The 24,708-nt window shown below is 40.4% G+C and overlaps 1 protein-coding gene across 3 annotated transcripts in view; it reads right to left on the minus strand.

The window, feature by feature from the left end:
• Window positions 1–24,708, minus strand: part of NFIA (nuclear factor I A) — a 400,772-nt gene that overhangs the window by 26,947 nt on the left and 349,117 nt on the right. For 2 of the 3 annotated variants that reach the window (XM_070367937.1, XM_070367936.1), the window contains exon 10: window positions 13,391–13,482. The exons of the other annotated variant lie outside the window; for it this stretch is intronic. In XM_070367937.1, the coding sequence (XP_070224038.1) occupies window positions 13,391–13,482 (92 nt within the window). The remainder of the gene's footprint in view (window positions 1–13,390; window positions 13,483–24,708) is intronic. 3 annotated transcript variants of the gene reach the window in all.

Consider the following 24,708-nt stretch of genomic DNA (forward strand, 5'->3'; position numbering starts at 1 on the left):
AAGGGAAAAGCCAATTAGAAGTGCTAAGTTATTTCATCTCTGCTGTAAAGGAAGCCATGCGAAGCCTTAGGAAAAATTCTCATGCAAATATTTTGGGGGAGGCCTGTACTTTGGAATGTAACTCAATGAATAGGCTCCATTGAAAGGCTATATCCCCAAAACAGAGGCCACTGATAAAAGAATGTGCCTTCGTCCTTAATAAACAAACAGGAAGGTAAACAAGTGGGTGTGGGAAAAGTGGCCAGGAAGAATCACTGAGAACTCATATGCGATCTTGGAGAAAGATCTCACGTCAGACAATAGGCTCTGGCCTTGAAACTGTGCTTTGGTAGAACCTTCAAGGTCTTAGACTCATTAGATGGCCTGGGAAAGCCTGTGTCTGAAAGGAACCTCTCCTAATGTGAACGGTCATTATTTATAACCAGAAAGCTTTTTCTTTGCTTTTTTTTTTTTTTTGGCCATGCCACCAGCACATGGGATCCTAGCTTCCTGACCAGGGATCGAACCTGCGCCCCCTGCAGTGGAAGCACTGGTAGCACGGCACGTTGACCACTGGACCACCACGGAAGTTCCGTGATCGGTCATTATTCAGAACGCAGAAACATTTGGTAAAGCAAACGCCTCCCTCATACAGGGTTTTCACATGCAGGGGCTTTGTGGAAGTGGGAGCCCCACCTGTACTGCCTTCTCCCCTCAGAGCATGTGGCAGGGCCGATCCATTTTCCTGTTCTCTGAACTCTGTTGACTCAAGCTCAGCAAAACCAGGCTCTTTTCTTTTGAAAAGGAAGCATCTGGTTCCAAGTCGTAAAAGAGAAACCCAGAACCTGTTGCTGAGTGTCTGATAAGCACCTGGGAGGGTGCACAGAGGGCACTGCTTCCCAGAGCTCCCCTGTGATTACCAAGGCACATGTCTTTCAACACAGCCTTTCTGGAGTGCTCGTTTACCAGGATAACCTTGACTCCACCCCGGGGGGAACTGGTTTACCCAAAACTCCAGTACTTCTGCCCAAATCCTGGAATCCAACAGAAGGCTTAAATGAGATGATCACTATCCACTCATACATACACACAGCATACAGGTCTCCTAGACACACAGGGAGTGAGTGGAGGAAAGACATTGAAGCAAGAGAGGAAAGGAGTCAAATGCAAGAACTGGAGTTGAAAACATCATGAAACCGGCCAGGGTATGGGAAAAAAAGGAAGATGACAGATACTGTTAACAGTCCTCCCTACTATCTATTGCTCCTTCTTTCTCAGAGCAATTCTGTTTAGGGAGGACAATGTGACCAGCCCTGGGTAAATGAGTCATGATCTTAGCCAATCAAGATAATTTTGTGTTGGCTTTACTGGCATTCTTTGCAGCTAAAGATTAAAATGTGACCATTAGCTTTAGTCAATGAAAACCAAAACAGCAGGATCCTTGTTCCTTGATATAAAAGGAATAATGGGGAATGATGTGGGGATGATGTCTGGAGCTGCAGCAGTCATTTTGTAGTCAGGAGGCACCAGCTTGTGGCTGCTAAGGATGGTACAACAGAATGTTTGAAAGAGCAAGGCTCCTGCTGGCATCCTGTAGCAGCTGAAACAATGCCAACAACCATTCACTGACAGATTTCTTGCTATGCAGGAACCAAAAAATCTGATTGGCTTAAGCCATAGTTAATTGGATTTTCTTCTATGAGGTAGATAATATTATCACCTTCATTTCATAGATGAGGAAACAGAATTTTAAAGGGTAACATGCCCAAGATCACTCAGATAAATGGCACAAACAGGATGTGAAAACAATCCTACTCAATCCTAAGTCTATTCCACTCTTCAGTTCATGACTTTGGCCTTGTTTCCCTAAAGCAATCAGATCATGAGTGTCAAGAGTATTTCCCTTAGGAACCTCCTACACTGTTGGTGGGAATGTAAGTTGGTGCAGCCACTATGGAGAACACTATGGAAGTTCCTCAAAAAACTAGAGTTGCCATTCGATCCAGCAATCCCACTCCTGAGCATATATTCAGACAAAATTATAATTCAAAAAGATACCCGCTCTTCCCAAGTTCACAGCAGCACTCTTCACAATAGCCAAGACATGGAAACATGTCAAATGTCCATCAGCAGATGAATAGATAAAGATGTGGTACATATATATAATAGAATATTACTCAGCCATAAAAAGAATGAAATAATGCTATTTGCAGCAACATGGATGCAACTAGCAATAATCATACTAAGTGAAGTAAGTCAGAAAGACAAATACCATGTATCAGTTATATGTGGGATCTGAGTGAAAGTCATTCAGTAGTGTCCAACTCTTTGTGACCCCATGTACTATACAGTCCATGGAAATCTCCAGGCCAGAATACTGGAGTGGGTAGCCTATCCCTTCTCCAGTGGATCTTCCTGACCCAGGAATCGAACCGGGGTCTCCTGCATTGCAGGTGGATTCTTTACCAACTGAGCTATCAGGGACACAAGTGAACTTTTATGAAACAGAAACAGATCCACAGACATAGAGAACAGACTTGTGGTTGCCAAGGGGGAGGGAAGAGTGGGAGAGGGACGGACTGAGAGTTTGAGACTGCTGTTGCTGCTAAGTCGCTTCAGTCGTGTCAGACTCTGCGACCCCATAGACGGAAGCCCACCAGGCTCTGCCGTCCCTGGGATTCTCCAGGCAAGAACACTGGAGTGTGTTGCCATTTCCTCCCGCATTGCATGAAAGTGAAAAGTGAAAGTGAAGTCACTCAGTCGTGTCCAACTCTTTGGTGACCCCATGGACTGCAGCCCACCAGGCTCCTCCATCCATGGGATTTTCCAGGCAAGAGTGCTGGAGTGGGGTGCCATTGCCTTCTCTGAGTTTGAGACTAGCAGATGTAAACTATTATACACAGAATGGATAAGCAACAAGATCCTTTTATATATCACAGAGACCTATATTTAATATTCTGTGATAAACCATTGTTGTTCAGTCGCTAAGTCATATCTGACTCTTTGCAGCCCCATGGACTGTAGCATGCCAGGCTTCCTTGTCCTTCACCATCTTCTGGAATTTGCTCAAACTCATGTCCATTGAGTCAGTGATACCATCCTCTGTCACCCTCTTCTCATCTTGCCCTCAATCTTTTCCAGCATCAGGGTTTTTCCAATGAGTTGGTGCTTCACATCAGATGGCCAAAGTATTGGCGCTTCAGCTTCAGCATCAGTCCTTCCAATGAATATTCAGGGTTGATTTTAAGATTGACTGGTTGGATCTCCTTGCAGTCCAAGGGACTCTCAAGAGTCTTCTTCAGCACCACAATTCGAAAACATCAATTCTTCAGTGCTCAGCTTTCTTTATGGTCCAATTCTCACATCCATACATGACTACTGGAAAAACCACAGTTTTGACTATACGGACCTTTGTCAGCAAAGTGATGTCTCTGCTTTTTAATATGATGTCTAGGCTTGTCACAGATTTTCTTCCAAGGAGCAAGTGTTAATTTTGTGGCTGTAGTCACTGTCCTTAGTGATTTTGGAGCCCAAGAAAATAAAGTCTGTCACTGTTTCCATTTTTTCCCCTTCTATTTGCCATGAAGTGATGGGACCAGATGCCATGATCTTAGTTTTTTGAATGCTGAGTTTTAAGCCAGCTTTTTCACTCTCTTCTTTCACCTCCATCAAGAGGCTCTTTAGTTCCTCTTCACTTTCTGCCATTAGAGTGGTATCGTCTGCAAATCTGAGGTTGTTATTTATCCCAGCATGTGTCTGTGTGTGTATACATTGTACATACATACATATATACATACATTATGGTTTTTCACAACTAATGACGCTCAGTTGTGATAAACCTTAAAGGAAAAAATATATTAAAAAGAATGTGTGTGTGTGTATATATATATATATATATGCATGTGTGTATATATATGTACATGTATAACTGAATGATTTTGCTGTACAGCAGAAATTAATGCAATACTGTAAATCAACTATATTCCAACTTTAAAAAAAGAACATCTCCCTTAGTTGGATATTTCATTGGAAATATCATTATCAAGACCCATTTCAGGACTGGACATGTTGATGGCAGTTTTGCATTTGATGCTACAATTTTCTGACTTCACTGTAAGGCTCTCATCAAATTCTCACCCAACTCCTCTCAGCTCTGTACAGCCATTCACACCCTCCACTTCATTTTCTATCCCACTTTCCCCAAAATCCAAACAGCTAATTAAATATCAGTAAATATCAGACATTTAGTCCATTCTCTTCTTCCATGATGTCTAAAATTTCCTGAAGAATCTCCCTTTTACCTTCCCCTTCTCCATCGCCACTGATCTCACTTAAGAACTGGCAAAGACGCAAGCACAAAAGGAACCACTGCTTGTTGAGCACCTGCTGTGTGCCAGAGTCCATGCAGGCATGCATGCTCAGTTATGTCTGATTCTTTGCGACCCCATGGACTGTAGCCCAGCGGGCTCCTCTGTCCATGGGATTTTGCAGGCAAGAATACTAGAGTGGGTTGCCATTTCCTTCTCCAAGGGACCTTCTCAACACAGGGATCGAACCTCGCATTTCCTGCATTGGCAGGTATATTCTTTACCATCCAGCCGCCTGAGATTGAGGGCATGAGGATAAGGGTGACAGAGGATGAGATGGTTGGATGGCATCATCGACTCAATGGACAACGGTTTGAGCAAACTCTGGGAGATGGTGAAGGACAGGGAAGATTGGCGTGCTATAGTCCACGGGGTGGCAAAGTGTCAGACATGACTGAGCAACTGAATAACACTACCACCTGGGAAGTCCTGCCAGATCCCATATAAACACCTTTAATCCCTTCCGTGATCATCAATTCACTTATCGAAGGAGTTTCCCCAAATCTTTTTTGAGCAAAGCAAAAAACAAACAAAAACACTAAAACCAAACTAAAACATGCCATTAAACGTGATAGAATCTCTAAAGTTAAAAAACCGAGGAAGAAAAAGCAGACCAGTACCTAGAACTGAGGCTCTGGCTTGGTTCAGGAGTGAAATCTGTGGCTGAGGACAACTAAAACATGCTGCCAAGTTAAAACTTGAGAGACAACGGTTCTGTTTATTGAAAAATGTATTTTAAGAGTGTCTCATAGGCTGTCCGTGAGTCAGCTGCCAAGTGTTTGTGAAGAGGAACGTGGCAAGAACATACAGGCTGGTGTGGGGGCTGGGAAGCCGGAGGAGTCACTCCTGCCCGCAGTGGGATGGAGCAGATGGCAGGGGTAACTCATCTCCCTGAGGCGGCGCTGACTACTCAACACCTACGGCTGGAGCCGCAGCCGCGAACGTAAGAGAACAAATGATCAGGCCCTGTTTTCTCTGCAGATGCTGGGGGTCCATTCATTTGCCACAGTCCTTACTACCCTCAGAAAAGGGGCTTCCCTAAGTGGCTCAGGCGGTAAAGAATGTGCCTGCAACATGGGAGACCAGGTTTCCATCCCTGGGTCAGGAAGATCCCCTGGAGGACGAAATGGCAACTCACTTGAGTATTCTTGCCGGGAGAATTCCATGGATAGAGAAGCCTGGTGGGCTATAGTCCATGGGGTGGCAGAGAGTTGGATACGACTGAGCAACTAACACTTTCACTTTACTATCCTCAGAGATATGATTGATTTCCCCTTGGGAAGTCTCTTCTTCCTTGGGGCACAACTTATCTTAAGGTTAGGTAAGGACAGAGGTGCCCAAAGGAATGAGGCTTTTGGAGTACCTTTAGTGCAGATGCTCAATAGAAGAATCCATGAGATTCTGAACTGGTGGCGTTTTCCAAATTATGTCCTGACTCGATGGTCACGTTAGATCCAGCATTTGGCAGGCAGGTTCCGCCCATATCCACAGAGCAGTACATGATGATGTGCTGCTGAAAGACCACACATGTCCTTTCCCGATGGGCGCACTGAAGGAAGTGTGGGCTCTGGAATCAGAAGTGGGTCTGTGTCCTGGTTCTGCCCACCCCTGGCTATGTGGTTCTGGGGAAGTCACTGCCCTCTCTTTAAACCTTTACACAGTTTTTAAATCTATATAATGGGGATAAAAATAGTAACAGCTCTGCCTACTTCAAAGGGTTGTTCTGAAGATCACATGAGAAAAGACTTTGTAATCCAGAAAACAATGTTTAAATATAAACAGTTATCAACCAAACAACCAATGCTATCACTTGTTGAGTATTAGCAGGTGTAAAGCATTTACTTTTTCTGCACTGAGTTTAAGACTCAAAACAACCGTAGGAAGTAGATAAATACAGTTATCACCATTTTGCAGTTCATAAACCAGGCTAGAAAAATTGAATTACCAAGAAAAAATTTTAAAAATTACCCCAAAATGAAGCACGCATACCACTTCTAAGTGATGAAATAAAGCTCCAATCAAGATCTGAAAGGAAAGCTCACAACCTCAGCTGCTCTCCTCTCTGGGCAGAGCCTGGCTGTTCTCACAGATGTTGACTAATGTCATTAGTAAAGGTCTTTTTCCCAAGCAGGATGAGAGAATGAGCTCAGTCTTGATTTCACAGATGCAGGAGCTAATAGGAAACCGGGGCAGGTCTTCAGAAGAACCAAGTACAGCGGCGGTCTTATTCCTTGGTGTAAGAGTCAACCTCAGGCCACAAAGAGAAAATGGTCAGCAACCTTTCATCATAAATAGTTAAGGATGCAGACAGTGTTCAGGAAAGAGATGTTCTGGAGACAGACTGGTTCAAATCCTGGCTACCTCATTTGCCATGGGACAAGTATACTCTCTGAAACTTCAATTTTCTTATCAGTAAAACAGGGAGATTCCCTTCCGAAACCAGGGAATTTCTCTCCTACACTCTCAGTTGCATCCAACTCTTTGTGACCCTTTGAACTATATAGCCCGCAAAGCTTCTCTGTCCATGGGATTTTCCAGGCAAGAATACCAGAATGGGTTGCCTTTTCCTTCTCCAGGGGATCTTCCTGGACCAGGGACTGAATCTGCATCTCCTGTGTTTCCTGCACTGAGCCATCAGAGAAGCAAAACAAGGTTAACGGCACTAATCTCAGAGGGCTCTGAGACCTGTAGTTAGTGCAGGCACAGAAACTAACGTGTGACGGTTCGCGCCGGCGCTTAATACAGAGTGCCCGTTTGGCCAATTAACTTTTTTCAGAGTTAGAAGTAAATGGAATTTCATCTGCCACTCCTCTCCAGTCTTGGGAGTTTTCAGCTGTATGGGCTTGTAACTCAAATGCTCAGACCCAGTTTTAACTGGAAGGGGGAGGATAGTTTATTTTCTCCTCTATAAGGAAGTCTGAGTTTCTTGCCTTTGCAGCTCTCCAGCTGCTCCTTGAACTTCTGTGTGGTACCCAACTTCCTCCAAGTAGGTGGCTGGGGTCAGGGCGGGGAGGAGGCAGGGAATGGCTTCAGCTAATTGCACTGCAATCTCTAGTGAGTTTGGTGTCCGGGGTGAGAATATTACGTAAGGAGCATTGCTTCTTGGAAATGAAGGATGGCGGGGGGTGGGGGTCTGGCTGACATGCCAGCAGCAGAAAAGGAGTCTAATAATTTCATCTGTTTGGTTCAAAGAAGACAGCTCAACATGTTTCTCTACTTTACATGGGATAAAGTCTTATTGTCTAGCTCATGGGTGGTCAAATTAAAAGTAGCAGAAAAAGGTAAAATGTCTAAGAGCCAGAGCCATATCATCAGTCCAAAATTAGACAAGGACAGAAAAACTATCTTGCCTTGCCTGTCCCTTCTACTCTTTGAAAGGTCTTCTCCCCAACTCCAAGCCTCTTAGGCAAATCCTTACTGTTAACTCTTATCACACTGCATCATTAATGTTGTTGTCATTACTGTTATTTTTTACATCTGTTTCCTCTATCAGACATGGGACAGTACTTTGAGCGACTTGAGGAGAATTGTTATTCCCTGCATTCTGTAGGTGTTGGGAATACAGTTAGAAATGATGAGTGATTGATGAAAGGGGTTTAGAAAGTTTTGCATTTTGCAGATCGCCTGAGCACTGGTTTCTCAGGCGGAGCTTCAGGAATATGGCACAGAAAATGGTAACAGATCTAAACACTCTCCATACCCACCACCTCCCTATGTTCCTTGTGCATCCCCCCCAAAGGCAGACAGCAAGTACTGTGCCATAACTGAGCTCTGCGGGGACCTCTCCAGGTGGGCAGGTTTCCGGCACAGAGAAGCCTGTGGCTTGTGCACACATTTGTAAATTTCATGAGGCAAAGGCAGTCACATTGCTTTTGAGTCAGGCAGCTAAATGATTTATTAAGCAAAGGTTACAGCACCTGTGCCTTTTTGTCAACAAATCAGGCCCGTGCCATGCCAAGCGATTCTTCTAATAACCCAAATGGTAATTTGGTTTTAAATAGCCTTTCAGATACCACAATTCTGTTGAGGCAGAACAGTGATAGATTTGGGTGGCAGGGAAGAAATGCCTGTTTTTAATATTGTTTGCGCTCATTTTTCATTTTAAAGAATTAGTCCTCATTGGCGTTCTGCAGGTTAAGCATTTTATTTGAACATTCTGATTAAACCAGAACCTGAACGAGAATGAGTTCTTTGCTCAGTCCTTCTGTGTGGGAATTGGTATTTCTATTTATTACCTGATGATGAAATACTAACTTTTTCTCTCTAAATAAATGCCTCCTTTTAATGGCTCTCGTTTTCAGGATCAGATTAAATTATGAGATGCAATTGAGATGGTCATTGGCTTTCAGCTATTTGATATGATGGCATGCTCTCTCTTATATCATTCAGTGGGTGTGCGGGGGACATTAACAGTGTCCAAAGCGAAGTAAACACTCTATGCCCCAGAGTCGTTTCTATATGTTATTATCAACTGTCATGGGACAGTACTGAAAAATAAAGAGATTCAGGGTGGTTGTGTTTTCTCAGAACAGATGGGTGTTCTAAAGGCTGTCTGGAGGTGGCTACCCACCGTGTTAATGATGAGTTATAAAATGGAGGAGAAGGAAACGGGGAGGCAAATCATGATAGTCGCAGAGATAGCAGAAAAGTGAGGCAGAAGAATGGGATGGATAACCTGGCAGGAATGTTCCAACAGAGCCAAAGCTGGGGTGAATTATATTAATACAATGCAATTGGAAGGCAGTTTGAAAGAAAACTAGCTCAGGGCAAGGCTAAAAAGAAGGCAATTCTGTCTCAGTGAAGGGAGGAATTCTCTGGAGGAAAAAAAATAGACTGGAAGGAAGGAGGAGGAAAAATGGCTTTCAATTATCCATGTTATCTTTCCCTACCAATCATTACAGATGATGAATAGGTGCAATAAAAGCCAATATTCAATTTTTCCAATTTACATGGAAAGAAGGCCATAATATATTGTTAAGGGGGAAGAAACAGCAGGTTACCAAACAGTGTATATAATATGATCTCATTTTTGCAATATATTTGTATGCACAGAAACAGTCTGGATGGATTTAGACAGAAATGTTAACAGTAGGACTACAAGAGATTTTTAAAAATTATTTTTCCCATCTGTATTTTCCACAGTTAACATGTATCATGACAGTAATAAGAAAAAGTCATTATTTTTAAACTTCCTTATGAATCATTTAGATTCAGCCCATATTTGCTGACTACCCACTATGTGCCGGACATGAGAACGAGTGCTTTCAAAGAGCTCAGCACAAAATGACAGGGGATTATTTTTTGATAAACAGTCCACTCTTCCTGGCTATTTACAGAATTTCAGAATCTCAAGAGGTGAAAGGGTCGTTAAGAGTTTATCTAATAATTACATTTAAAAATTGTGATAAAATGTACATAAACTTTACCATCTTAACCATTTTTAAGTGGACATTTCAGTGGCATGCAAGACACTCACGCTGTGGTGTAACACCAACATCAAGCATCATCCATCTTCGGAGCTTTTTACATCTTATAAAATGAACACTCTATACCACTAAACAATAACTGTCTATTCTGCCCACTCCCCAGCTCCTGGCAACCTCGGTTCTGCTTTCTGTCTCTACGAATGTGACTACACTAGGTACTTCGTATTAAGTGGAATCGTACAGTGTTTGTTCTTTTGTGACTAGCCTGTTTCACTTTGCATAACGTCTTCAAGGTTCATCCATGTTGCAACATATTGCAGAATTTCTTTTGTCTTCAAGGCTGGATAATATGTATTATACCACATTAAAATGGTATACCTACAGTAACATATATATGCCATGTTTTGTTTATCCACTTATCTTTTGATGGACACTTGGATGACTTGCCTCTTTTAGCTATTGTGAATAATGCTGCTATGAACATGGGTATACAAATCTCTCTTTGAAACCTGGTTTTCAATTCTTTCGGGTATACACTAATGATCAGAGTCTATCTCTGATTAGAGAAAACTCAGATTTAAAACCAGGGAATATGCCAGTGGTATTCCTGAGAGTTGAGCATCAGTCTCTGTTTGAATATCTGCAGGGAAAGTAGCTCATCACTCTATAAGGCAGGAAGTACAATACAGTAGTTAGACAACATAGGTCTTGAAGTCAGACAGAACTGGGGACACATTCTTGCTCCGTTCTCCACTGTATAGCCTTGGAAAAATCAACAACTCTTTAGATCTCAGGTTTCACATCTATAAAATGGAGATAATTATATATATCCTAATGGATGGTTATATATATCCTAATGGATGGCTGTCAAGATTTGTTGGATAACGTACTTAAGGTACTTAGTGCATAGAAAATGCTCAATAAATAGGGGCTATATATAATCAAGTAACTTTTTTTTTTTAAAGGAATGGTCTTATGATAACTGAAAGCTGACTACTTCAAATGTCTATTCGTTAGTTCAAATTCTATCTACTAGAAAGAAATAGGGACCATCAGTTCAGTTCAGTTCAGTCGCTCAGTCATCTGTTTTCCATAGGTTGATGCTCCAAGTATTTGAAGAGGTTTCTTTGGGGAAAAGAGAGGCCATTTTATTTTGTATTTGTTTATGGATTTCTGTGCAGGATACCTTTTCTGCATTTATAAAGCTCACCTATCTGCTTGGCTGACTCTTCAATTTTTACTTCTTCAAGGCACATTACAAAATTTTGTTTTCCCAGAAAACTTTTCCCATAATGCAATTAATACAAATTTCATGCCTATTAACAAAAGTATTTATATAAAAAATGTAGGCTTGACTAGGAAATTACTAATCTGTAGGCCATGTTCAGATTATGTCTAAAAAATTCCTATAAAAATTCCTCTTCTTAACTGATGTCCTCTCAGAAAGATTATTTTAAAAAATATTATTTTTATTATTTATATCTATAGATATGCCTTCCAAATGGTTCCAGAAAGTAGTTCTTTTTAAAAAAGTTAATATATACATCTAAATACTAAAATATTTAGAGCACATAATTTTTATCTCGGGATATATTTTTGGGGAAAAAGAATAACTCCATCAGTGCAGTTTCTCATAAGACAATTGGGGATGGCTTTTTCCAAGCCAAATGTGGCAGGTGTCACTGTGATAAGAAACATTTAAGCTGTTGTCCCTATGATGCCAAATATTTAACAGAAACCCAAAAATTCAGTTCCAGATGCCAATATTGGGCCTACATGACATCATTCATCCAGATGCGTAGAAAATCTGGATTTTAAGAATTGAATTTTTGTGGTCAACATCATGAAGACTCAGTTTGTGGGTTAAATAAGGCATTTGTGAAACAAGGCCATATTGGAATAGAACACGTTTTGATTACAGAGAAACAAATTGAATGGAATGCAGGGTACAATTTCAGCGCAGTGAACCGCAGCTTATATAAAAATAGTATGTAAAATACAAACAGGGCATTTCCAAACTGCATTTTTGAGGTTCCTAATGAAGTAACCTGAGCCCACTGGTGCTTTGAGAAAAGAAATAATCCAATATAAAGCTACTGTCCCCAATTCTTCCCTTCTCATTGAATTTGACCATGTAAGACAAATGCACAACAAGAAATGTTCTACTTTAATGCATCTGAGGTAATTATTCAACTTCAAATTCAGCAGTTAAGTATTTGAAGGTGTGGGAAAGTAAGCAATAAACTTGAACAATTTTGTGGGGAGTATGGAATAGGCAATGTCAATCCCGGATGCCAATGCACCTGCCCCCTCCTCCCCTTCCCTCCCTTGCCAGTTTCAGAAGAAACAGCAGAAGTGGGAAATTCAAGAGTTAACTTTCTTCCTCCCCTCTTTGCTTCCCCTCTCCTTACAGCTGCCTCCTCCGAGGCTGTACTTTCTGTGACCCTGCTTCAGTGTAGGAAGGCTTCAGATGCGATGCTGTTTAACCCGCACTGTCGACACAGCAATAAACTAAAATCTTTTACAAAGAAAGCAAATGGACCCAGGAAAGCAAACCTATTTCGTTCATAAGCACCTGCTCATAGTGTTACAAACAAAGATGAATAGTTAGAAATTAGGCATCTGGAGATTACACACCACAGCACATGCACAAAACATCTTGGAGAATTTTTTCAAACACTGTGTTGAACAGAACCTCAAAGGGAAAACATTTTCTTTATGTCAATTCTGATAACATACAGTCACATTCTAGTTAAGAAATGAGAGAGGAGCTTTTTCTAAAACGTGTATCTAATTCTATTTTACACATCTCTAAGTATCTTTATAGCTACTACCCTGGAATTCTAAAAGTCTTTCACTGTTTCTCAATTCACAGCAGCTATTTCAAAACTTTTAAAAGTGAGACCTTCTCCTTGACCTATACTAGCACAAAACACATCTATTGAAAAACAAACTCTAGATGTCCTGGTAAACTTTTTTCAATCACCTACCTCAAAACATAACATTAATTCACATCCATCCCCTCCCACCCCACTGGGGCCAGCGTAGCCCGTAACAAATACCTCCTATTTCTGCACCAATACCAGCAACTTAACAGGGCTCAGGAACTCTTTCTTTCCCTTTCTCTTAGAAAGACTGTCAGGGTCCTGGGGACCCTGTAACGAGTACAGAAGAGTGGCTGGCCCCCCACCCCAGCATGCACTCTGATGTCACTGGCAAGCAGAATGTACTTTCCAGGTTCAATAGGGGCCTACTTCTTTCTGTCTGCTCACACGCAGAGACACGGATTCCTAAAAGAGGGAGCACACTCTATCCAGCCCTGGGAAAACTTTCTTCCCATAGCAAAAGCAGGTTTGGCACAGAAGCCCTCCTCTTCTACCCCCTCAATACAAGAAACAAAAATTGCAGGCACTGTTTTCCATGATTTCTGAGAACACATGGAAAGGTGGCTGAAGGGCCGGGACAAGGTTGGGGGGTGGGGGTGGGGGGTGGGGGTGGGAGGTAAAGGGACCGAACAGGGATTGGGAAACGCAGCCTGTGGTGGCGAAAGATGAGTTACAATGCACCTGATGAATAAAACAAGCTGCACCACATACAGAAAAGATGAGAGCGGCCCACCTGTGTCTGTTGAGGGATATTTACAAAGCTTGGATCCCGTGGTCCAACACTGACGAATCGGTTTGCGGGGGAGGTGCTGGGTGTCGAGTAGGCTGTGAAGGGAAGGGACACATGCGTTCAGGAAGCAGCACGAGATTGCACACGCAGACAACACCAAAACACACAGTCTCCGAGCCTACGCAGCTGATTAACAAGGAAATGTGCAAACACTGTAGCTAGCAGAGGGATCTAGCTAGCAAGGGCATTTTAGACAGTCAAAAAGGAAGGGGGGTTGGCTTCCAAAGACTGTTGGAGTAAAACAGCGTCAAACTGGTGCTCAGATGAGCTCTTTTCTCCTTCCATCATACAAATTAGAACATGCAGGACATTTGCAAAGTATACTTTCTGAGTGAAACATGAGTTCTGGGGTCAGAAAGAGATATCCTAGTCTTTAAAAGCACAGGAGAAAGAAATCAGGTAGAAAGGGGAGGAAAGCAGTTCATTTTACAATCTTGCTTTTCACACTACCACCATCCTAAAGATCACGGGATGTTCCTGTTCCTCTATCTCTAAATACAATAGAAGAGTCTTTACAAAGGGACTGGGTTCTCCAGAAAGGTAGTGGAAAACCATCTAGAGCACACTGGCTTTACAGGCGTAGTGGGCTGTCTAGAACTTTACCATCACAAAATGTGCTTACTGTATTAACATTTGTAGTCTTCCCATCCTAGAACCTTTCTGTTCAGGTACAAACCATCAAGACCCCATGTAAACCTGGGACCTCAGGTACCACACTTCAGCTTACTGTGCTTTTCACAGTACATAAATGCTCTGTTGCTGGTTTTTATACTTATATTGAAGAGCTTCACTCTACAGAGAAAAAATTCTGTAGCTTTAGTGTTTCACTGGCTCATATATCCAAAAGAACATTTTTTTTCTGGTGTCCTTCAAATTCACTTCTTAACCACAAACTCCAAGGATTTATTCATATTCTTTCTTTACTAGAGTTTTTAGACAATTACTTAATTTCAAATTTCTTACCCATACTTGTAAAAAGCCTAAGTTTTCTGGACTAACACAAGACATGCACTATCTAAAAGATGAAAAGGATTTGCACTTTTTAAAAAAGACAAATAATTGAAGGAATAATATCAAGTTCCTTTGCCAGATATTTTTCCCGCACATTAACATCATCTGCCTCTCTTCCTTTGATTTTCTGTTCTACAGAAAACTGCTCAGACTTCTTGTTTCCTTTGTTAAGCATATCTAGAGACAAAATTTCCAACCAATCTGGCTCAAGTCCTATTGGTCTTAGAAGTAAGTCACCCACGCAGAGCTGTGATGGTCATGTAGTATGGTTGTGTTGGAACAGAGAAGGAATAAAAGGGTCCCCTGATATCTATTAAGAAGAAACTTTTTGTGGCTGTAGTATTTGTTTGAGAAGAACTTGTCCAATAATAGCTTTATCTGCTGCTGCTGCTAAGTCGCTTCAGTCGTGTCTGACTCTATGCGACCCCATAGACGGCAGCCCACCAGGCTTCCCGTCCCTGGGATTCTCCAGGCAAGAACACTGGAGTGGGTTGCCATTTCCTTTTCCAATGCATGAAAGTGAAAAGTGAAAGTGAAGTCGCTCAGTCGTGCTCGACTCTTAGCGACCCCACGGACTGCAGCCTACCAGGCTCCTCCGTCCATGGGATTTTCTAGGCAAAAGTACTGGAGTGGGGTGCCAATGCCTTCTCTGAATAGCTTTATCTAAAATGATCTAATTGTATGATACATTACATTGTCTAGCAACCGATTTCTTCCCCAGCCCATCCTGTCAGATTAACCTGTACAGATTTGAAAGACACATTTAGTTATTCTGTAAGTGCCTCTCGCTCATTGCTATGGGGAAATTTATTTTTTAAAAAGCTCAGTCAAATACTCTTTATTAATGGTTTCATTCGGCCTATTGCTCTACTTTGATGTGCTTTCAAAAGTCTTAACAGAAAGTTTTATACTGAAAATGATGGACTATAATTACCTGATAGGGAATTTATCTGTTCCTAGGGCACAAGGAGGATGTGGGAGAGATAAGGAGGAAACTTGTAGATAAAATAACCTGTTAAGCCTATTAGCAATTAGGAGGAAAAAAAGTATTTTTTACACGTGCATAGGTAGGTCGGTTGAGAAGGAACAAAAAGGCATGAAGAATAAGTTAAGGTTCTAAGGGTAAGTGACTGCTGACAAATGCTTGAACCGTAAGGCCTTGGTGTGATGGTCCTAGCAGAGCTGTGTGTGCATGCCTGCATTGATCATCACAGATATACACAGGATTTCCTACGATGACTTCACTGTACTGGTGACATCTCAACAAGCATGCTGACTGATCCTAGGAAACATAAGCTTTTTTTCTTTTCTTTTTTGTGTGAAGATAGGTGTTCACTGACCATAAAAGTGCTTGTCTTTTGGTTGAGTCCGACTCTTTATGACCCCATGGACTGTAGCCTGCCAGGCTCCTCTGTTCATGGGATTCTCCAGGCCAGAGTAGTGGAGTGGGTAGCCATTCCCTTCTCCAGGGGATCTTTCCAAACCCGGGATCAAACCCAGGTCTCCTACATAGCACTAAATCTGGAAAGGTCTGTATTACATTTCATTCTCTATTTAATATTTTTGCCAGACATAAATTTTGCCATTTTGAAAGGAGGGTTAGCATCTAAATAATTGAGCCACTCAAAATTACCATGAGACTAACAATTGGCTCTTGTTTCTTCTTCAATCATGAGACCAAACATCCCAGGAGGCCCTTAATGCTCTCTCATAGGCTATTAAAACTGCTCCAAAGTTTTTTTTTTTTTAAAGAGCAATGCTGAAAGAGGTGGTAAGGTATTTGCCTTAAAAAAAAAAAAAAGATATTACAACTATAAAGATCTGGGAGTCTTGGAGTATCCAAGTCACTGGATGGAAGAAAAGGTGCGCAGGGCAACTTATTCGATAGAAAGTTGATTCTGGGAAAAATCAAGGATACAGGAAAAACAAGGAAAGGAAGAAAGAAAGTCTGACTCATCTTCCACTATCGTAGTTTCAATAAGCAGAGTGTTCACCTATAACAGGATGCAGTTCCAGAGATGATATGACAGAGGGTGAATTTGACTTTTCCCAAAGAAGCAGTGGAAGGAGGGAGTTATCCTGTTGAACAAAAGCCTCGGTTGAAACTTCTTGTTAAAACAATCATATACGCCGTGGTGAATCAATTACGCATGCCCAGTTAAGTGCTTTCAACATGAATATAAAATGAAGTAAAGGGGGCTATATGGTAATTAATTATATACAACTGTGCTTACTATGCTCTTATATTACATTATCTGTCTTAATTATAATTTTTGTCTATTTACAGCAACCATCAAATGTTGCAGAAGGAGCTTCAGAAAATCAGTAAGTCCAGAAAATAATTTTCTGGGAAGACAGGTATTTTTGAGAACTCTGGAGGGAAGATTCAGGGGCATTTGATGATTTTCTGATAAAGTCAACAGGGAAATCAATTTGCTTATATAACCTCATTGTAAAAGTCCTCATGACAAACATGACTATTAGAAATCAAAGTATTGATTAGTTGTCTGCTTCTGAAACAGAAAGTGTTTGCTTTTTTTTTTTAGCAGCCATTTGACCTACATGAGCAGCATCATCATGGACCATTTTCTTAGCCTTCTGAAAAAACATTCCTATAATAAACACATGCCAGCTCTTATATGGGCTAATCTGATCATATTTTTTCTCTTCCTATGTATTTCTTCAGATTATCCAAGAGTCTTAGCCTTAGCCACAGAGGTAAGTATCAAAATTTCAAGTCAGAATCTGATCCCATAGCCTTCTGTGTTGCCCATTTACCATATGCATTGCTAATTCTAAAATCCTTCAGTTAGGCAGTACAAGTCAGGCCTCAGTATGAGCAATTGGAAAACGGTTCATGAACAATTCTTTCTTTATATGTAATTGAGCCTCTGCGAATACTGGAATCAATCTCTAGGGAGATTGTGGGATGGCCAGGGAGAGTGGCTGAGATCACCCATTAGCTCTGCTCTTTACAACTGGGCAGGTGTTCCCTGGAAGAACAGCTTCTATGTTCTCAGAAATGGATGTAACTGACTGCCTGTGAGTCAATGAGAATTCCAACTTTTGTTGTTCCCAGGTTATCTGGTGTTTTTTTCTTTTTTTGCCTCTGAATAAGAAGGAATAAGGGAGGTGACTGAATAGAGGAATCACACGAGGTTCCAGATGAATCAGTTTGGAGTTTGGAATAGCCTTGACCCAACAATTATAAGCTGATCATGGGGCTAAAAAAGTGGTCCAACTGTTCTGAATAAAAGATAGTTGGAACTTTGCTGTTTTGGGGGTAAAATATGACTGCAAAACAAGATATTAAGACATTAAAATATCTGTATCAATGTCAGTTGATGGTTTCTTTAAGATAAAAACTATATTAGTAAAACTACTGAAATCTCACAAACTAGAAAATGTGAGTGCATCAGCTTGTTTTGAAAGTAGGCAGCCAGATTCGAGATCTAATTCAAATTTAGCAACCCCTGAAATGTGTGTCATCACTGGAAAACAGAAGAGGGAGAAAATTACAGATTTCTGTGTAGAGCCAGGGTGTGAACGGAGAGCAACCCTTTGGAGAAAGCCCTCTCCAGTGCCACAGAGTAGCCACCAAGAGGCTGAGTGCTGGGCTCAGCGGCCTGAGGACAGAGGCAGCCAGGTCCCCTGCTGGGGTGGAAGAGAAGGGGATGACCCAGTGAGGCACGTTGGCAGAAAAGATAATATAAGAGAGCTAGTGTATTTTGATTTTCTTTTTATTGTGTGTGTGTCTTAGATATTTGTCTTAAAAAATTTTTTTTATTGAAATACAGTTGATTTACAGTGTTGTTTTATTAATAGTTTCAGATTTATAGCAACATGATCCGTGTGTGTGTGTATGTGTATATATATATATATAATTTCTTAGATACTTTTCCATTATAGGTTATTGCAAAATACTGAGTATAATTCCCTGTGCTATACACTACGTCCTTGCTAGTTCTGACATTCTGAGTTTACTTCCAGACACAGGAAGCAACAAACTCCCCTAAACCCTGGCAGATGCAAAGTTTGAAAAGAAGTCTGTGTTCTGTTCATGAGAGATGCCAAGTATCTAAAAGGAAGGAATATCCAGTTTCTCATTGTCTCAATCTAAAAGGAAGGACTACCCAATCCTCATTCCCTCAAACTACCAAGTCTAACTGCTGTGCTGCATCGAGGAGAGATATCTTATGTATTCCCATTCTTCCTCTCTTTCTTTCTCTGTCTCTGTCTTGCTCTCATGTGAACACTTCCTCTGTGCCAGGCTCTATGCTGAGTTTTATGGGAGATAAAAAGATGAGCCAGACACACTGCTATCCTTGAAATGTTAGCATCTAGTGGGGAGAGATGAGTACAGAAAGTGAAAATATGAGTGCCTAAAAGTAATATACATAAAAATCTGTGGGGTGTTTAAGGACAGAAAAGTGACACCTGGCAGGGGGGACAGAAAGCTCTGTAGAGGAGGAGATGGCTTTCGTGACAGGCTGTAAAAGACATGTTAGTTGACAAGTTTAGATGGACTGAGGGTTACAGAGTAAGATGCACGAGGAAAGCAAGAGAGGCGGGGGGGCGGGGGTGTCAGCCGTGGAGAGAAAGAAGAGATGAAATGCTGCAAATGACACTTTGCCATACGGTCTGGAAGATAAAAAGTTGAGGAGTGGGGACTTGAATGTTTGAAATTGAAGGAGAAAAAGTCCATTGAATTTTTCTTTCAAGAGGAAGAAATAATTTATAAAATAATCAAAGATACCAACTTTTAAACACCATTAGGACCACTAGAGGCTTCCCCGGTGGCTCAGATGGTAAGGAATCTGCCTGCAATAAGGGAGATCTTGGTTCGATCCCTGGGTTGGGAAGATCCCCTGGAGAAGGGCATGACAACCGACTCCAGTATTCTTGCCTGGAGAGTCCCCATGGACAGAGGAACCTGGCAGGCTACAGTCCATGGGGTCACAAAGAGTCAGACACAACTGAGAAACTAAGCACAGCACAACATAAGACCACCAGACATCCTAACACTTTAAACCTTTCCCATCCTATCTCAAAATCAGTGTGCTCTTCACATGTTGTCTTGTGTTCAGAAACTCAAGACATTTTCACATGTGGGGATTTTTCTTTAAAGACGCTGGACAAAGATTCAATTTCATTCAGCTGGACTTACTGTGATTTCACTCCCTGCCCAGGAATGTGCTAGTTACTGGACCAAAGTCATCCGAACAAGTTCAGGAATGGAGACTTGAACAGATTCCTGTGTTTTCAAACGGCAAGTTTATGAAACGTTTATCAGTGACACCCAAGAGTGCATCAGAACGCATGCAGTTGCAAATGGAAGCAGGGAGTTGACTAAATACCTAATTGAAATAATCTCTGGAATCCTAACTGCACTATCGTATGTTACAATACTATTTTTTTTAAAGCCCTGTGAAAAAAACTTTCATTTGTAAAAAAATAAATGCAGAAACTATTAGAAAATAGATTGGGTACTTTCTAAATGAAACCTATTACAATTGACTCATTTGGGAACTTGAACAGCACTATTTCTTGCCAGGTCACAAAAAAAATGCTGGAGGATATTGGAATGTTTTTTCCTTTGAAGAAATCTATGGGTATCGACAAATTTACAGGGCTAGTTGGCATTATTAATGTAATTATACAGCCAAGGAAACACATATAGCCTTTGCTGACACATGACCCAGTATTCAGAGGTTTGGAAATTCCACGTGATTGAATGGATGTTGTCATTTTTGTCCAGATATTTGGAATCTAGAAGATAACCACACTGAATTTCCATTATTTTGATCACGTATGTGAAGTCAGTTACCTCATTCTATTATCTCTGCAGATCTTTTGTCTGTACAAACAAGTTACCAACAACAAAAAAGACAGCCTTCAGGGCATGAAATTAAAGCCTACTTCAGTTCAGTTCAGTTCAGTCGCTCAGTCATGTCCAACTCTTTGCGACCCCATGAATCGCAGCACGCCAAGCCTCCCTGCCCATCACCAACTCCCGGAGTTCACTGAGACTCACGTCCGTCGAGTCAGTGATGCTATCCAGTCATCTCATCCTTTGTTGTCCCCTTCTCCTCCTGCACCCAATCCCTCCAAGCATCAAGAGTCTTTTCCAATGAGTCAACTCTTTGCATCAGGTGGCCAAAGTACTGGAGTTTCAGCTTTAGCATCATTCCTTCCAAAGAACACCCAAGGCTGATCTCCTTTAGAATGGACTGGTTGGATCTCCTTGCAGTCCAAGGGACTCTCAAGAGTCTTCTCCAACACCACAGTTCAAAAGCATCAATTCTTCGGCGCTCAGCTTTCTTCACAGTCCAACTCTCACATCCATACATGACCACAGGAAAAACCATAGCCTTGACTAGATAGACCTTTGTTGACAAAGTAATGTCTCTGCTATTCAATATGCTATCTAGGGTGGTCATAACTTTCCTTCCAAGGAGTAAGCATCTTTTAATTTCATGGCTGCAGTCACCATCTGCAGTGATTTTGGAGCCCCCAAAATAAAGTCTGACACTGTTTCCACTGTTTCCCCATCTATTTCCCATGAAGTGATGGGACCAGATGCCATGATCTTCGTTTTCTGAATGTTGAGCTTTAAGCCAACTTTTTCACTCTCCTCTTTCACTTTCATCAACAGGCTTTTTAGTTCCTCTTCACTTTCTGCCATAAGGGTGGTGTCATCTGCATATCTGAGGTTATTGATATTTCTCCCGGCAATCTTGATTCCAGCTTGTGCTTCTTCCAGCCCAGCGTTTCTCATGATGTACTCTGCATATAAGTTAAATAAGCAGGGTGACAGTATATAGCCTTGACGTACTCCTTTTCCTATTTGGAACCAGTCTGTTGTTCCATGTCCAGTTCTGACTGTTGCTTCCTGACCTGCATATAGGTTTCTCAAGAGGCCGCTAGTAAATTATTACGGAATAGCATACCCACAAGCTTTCTTCCTGAAAATCTAAAGAATTCGAACTTTAATATATTAGCATTACTTAACATGTATGGTAACAATTTGCATGAAATGTTTAATGTGTCAATAGTTCACAAAAGTCATGAAAAGAATCAGTTTGGGCAGATGGCTTTGCTCTGCTGGTCTCTCCACTTGTGTTAGGGATCTTCATAGCGGGTAGGGCTCAGATGACATCATGATTTGGGATGAAACATTCAGAGAGGAAGGTATAAGACGAATTCATGTGTGCACACAGAAAGAAGGGAATCAGAGCAATTTATAAACTGGGCGTCTTTTGACTTTACGTTACCAAAACCTGTGTAATGAAGAGGCACTTAACAATGAGTGTTTCCTGTAAACAACCTATTTATACTGCCTATAATATTCTTTTTATAATGATTTAAAGGACAGAATACAGCTTTGTTTCAGTTCATTTCAATTTATTTCGAATGACTGATCCACATTCTATATTGCTTATTTTTATGTGTATGCTGTGTGTTATTCAACTGAACGTATTTATTGATCAAAAACAACCACGTAGATGGTAGGCACAGGTGAAAGTAATATTGAAGAGCCACAGGGAATAAACCCTGGATTCAGCTGGGGTTTACTAAAAAAAGAAACCAAGATCAATATATTGGATCGCTCCCTCTTGAAAGGCTTCTGTAGCCTCTCCAAAGGCAGTGTAACTTTGGAAACCCACTTCTGGGACTATATTCTCAACCAATACTTAAAAGCACATATAAAGATTTACACTCCAAGATGTTCATTACAGCATTACTTATAAGCGCAACAAATTGGAACCAATGGATAAATTGATGTTTCATCCATATGTTGGAATACTGCAGTCATTAAAAATGTTTTAAAATAATAATGATACCATGATATGCTTATAATATGAAATGAATAAAATTAGTTTATAAAATTATATATATGTATATACATATATAAACACATACATATGATCAATTATGTTTAAAATAAGCACAGAAAATGACTGGAGAATATATACAGAAAGTGATTATCTATAAAGACTGGAATTACAAGTGATTTCAAAATATCTTCTAGTAATTTTTAATCCTAAATAAAAACAGAATCTGAAAACCCCAAATAATATTTTTATTTTTACAGCAATGCAATGCAGTTAATAGAAAATAATTTTTTTTCTAGAATCAGAAAATTCTAGACTAAATCCATTCAGTCTCTTACTAGAAACGTGATCTTGACAAATCAGTTAAATTCTCAGAGCCTCTATATATAAAAAAAGTCCAACATAATAAACATTATTTGTTCTAATACTTCTAACTCTTGTAAGGCTTCACCCTGCTCTGTGAATTTCTAAGAGGCTACCTTCTCCACAGGAGCAATCCAGAGAGTGATCTCTAAGGAGAGGCTTAGCCAACAAGATGGGAAATCTCCAGGATCCCACTGTACACTACATTAAGACAGTTGAAGAAAACTGCTAAAATCATCCAGTCAGGGATTACTGATACCAAATTCCGATTAAGGGCATCACACCCCAAGGTATCTGCCTTCAACCAATTAAAAAAATAATACTTAAATCTCTCCTGGGTTAATGTTATGATCAGATTCATATATAATTTCTAAGGGTGTAAACTGACGCAACTTTTCTGAAAAGCAGCTTGGTAATGTATATCAAGAGAAATAGTTATACTATTTGCACTAGTAATTCCAATTCCAGAATCTATCCTAATAAAATTATTCAAGTTGGGGACAAAAATATATGTTTGATGATTTGCTGGAGGATATTCCATAGGCGAGGACAAAAGTTAATGTTCTATGGTAGGAGAATAAGTAAAAATTATTTAAAATAACATTTCCTGCTAGAATGTTTTTTATTATAAAGTAAGAAAAGATGTAAAATACTAGTTAAGAAAACAACATAGAAATTATTATATGCAGCAGGTCACAATAATCTTATATAAATATAAGCATACACAGAGAAATGCACTGAAAAAAGGGAAGAAAATCAGACTAAAATGTTAATTAGTAGTTGGTTATAGGAGAATATAATTTTTAAAATACTTTTCTGTATTTTTCAATTTTCCTACATTGCATTGCCATATATTATCTTCATGAAGAAAACTGTAAAACTCATCTGTCATTTCTGTCATTTGAAATAGTAAAAAACTGAGGCAAGATAAGACATGAATGGGTTATGATAACTTAAATAACCCAAATGAACGTAATCATCCACTGGCTGTTTTCTTTTGTCACTCATTCCTTCTTGACAAAGTTCAGTTCTTTTTTTTTCCTGCTCACGAGTTCCTCTGTTTTTCATCCAATTCAATGTACCCAGGAGTTTTTATAAGAATAATAGAAAAGTTTTTTTTATGGCATGTCTTGAAATATAGTTAAGTGGTAGAGTAGAAAGCACTGGACTTTAGCATCCAACAGACCTGGAATTGAATTCTGGTTCAATCTCAGTTTCCTCTTTTTAAAAAGAGGGCTAACGATTCCAATTTTTCAGATTAAAATAAAAATCAAGTGCAACTAAGGTAATACATATGAAAACACCTATCAAAGTGCCTGATTTGCAATAATTATTTTTCTTTTGCACAGTTAGACATTAAAAATTTGGGTTGTGCACAAAGTAGAAATGCTCTCTGCAAAAAAGTATTTACTGAAAATTATAACTTAAAGATAGCACACGTACATTTGTAGCCAATGGGTTCCTAAAGCAGAACGTGTCGTTGCTTAGTCGGGTCCAACTCTTTGTGACCCCATGGACTGTAGCCTACGAGGCTCCTCCGTCCATGGGATTTTCCAGGCAAGAGTACTGGAGTGGGTTGCCATTTCCTTCTCCAGGGGATCTTCCCAACCCAGGGATCGAACCCAGGTCTCCTGCATTGCAGGCAGACATTTTACCCTCTAACCCACCAGGGAAGCAGAACTTGTGAGCAAATAATGGCTACTGAGGGTGAAAATGTTATCCTGTACTAAATTCCATGCTCTCTGGGAGGGAAGAAGAATATAATTCTCCAGCAGAAAGAGCACATATTTTTGCTATCAGATGTACAAAATTTACCAAGGCTTTTCTGGATCACCCCCTTTCACCCCCCTTACCTGACCCCACTGTGTGAGTTTTGGTCACTGTAATTAGTGATTGAGATTTAAAGAAAAATTTTAGTTCACTAGAAAAATACTTTAAAAATTAAATAAATCATTATATTTGACATAAAAGGGGATTTAAAACTCAATAATCTCTTCCATTCTTACTGGGTAAGGTACTTAGGAACTGCTGCTGCTGCTGCTAAGTCGCTTC

Source organism: Bos mutus, chromosome 3 (assembly GCF_027580195.1).
Source record: "Bos mutus isolate GX-2022 chromosome 3, NWIPB_WYAK_1.1, whole genome shotgun sequence".
Lineage (NCBI taxonomy): Eukaryota > Metazoa > Chordata > Mammalia > Artiodactyla > Bovidae > Bos > Bos mutus.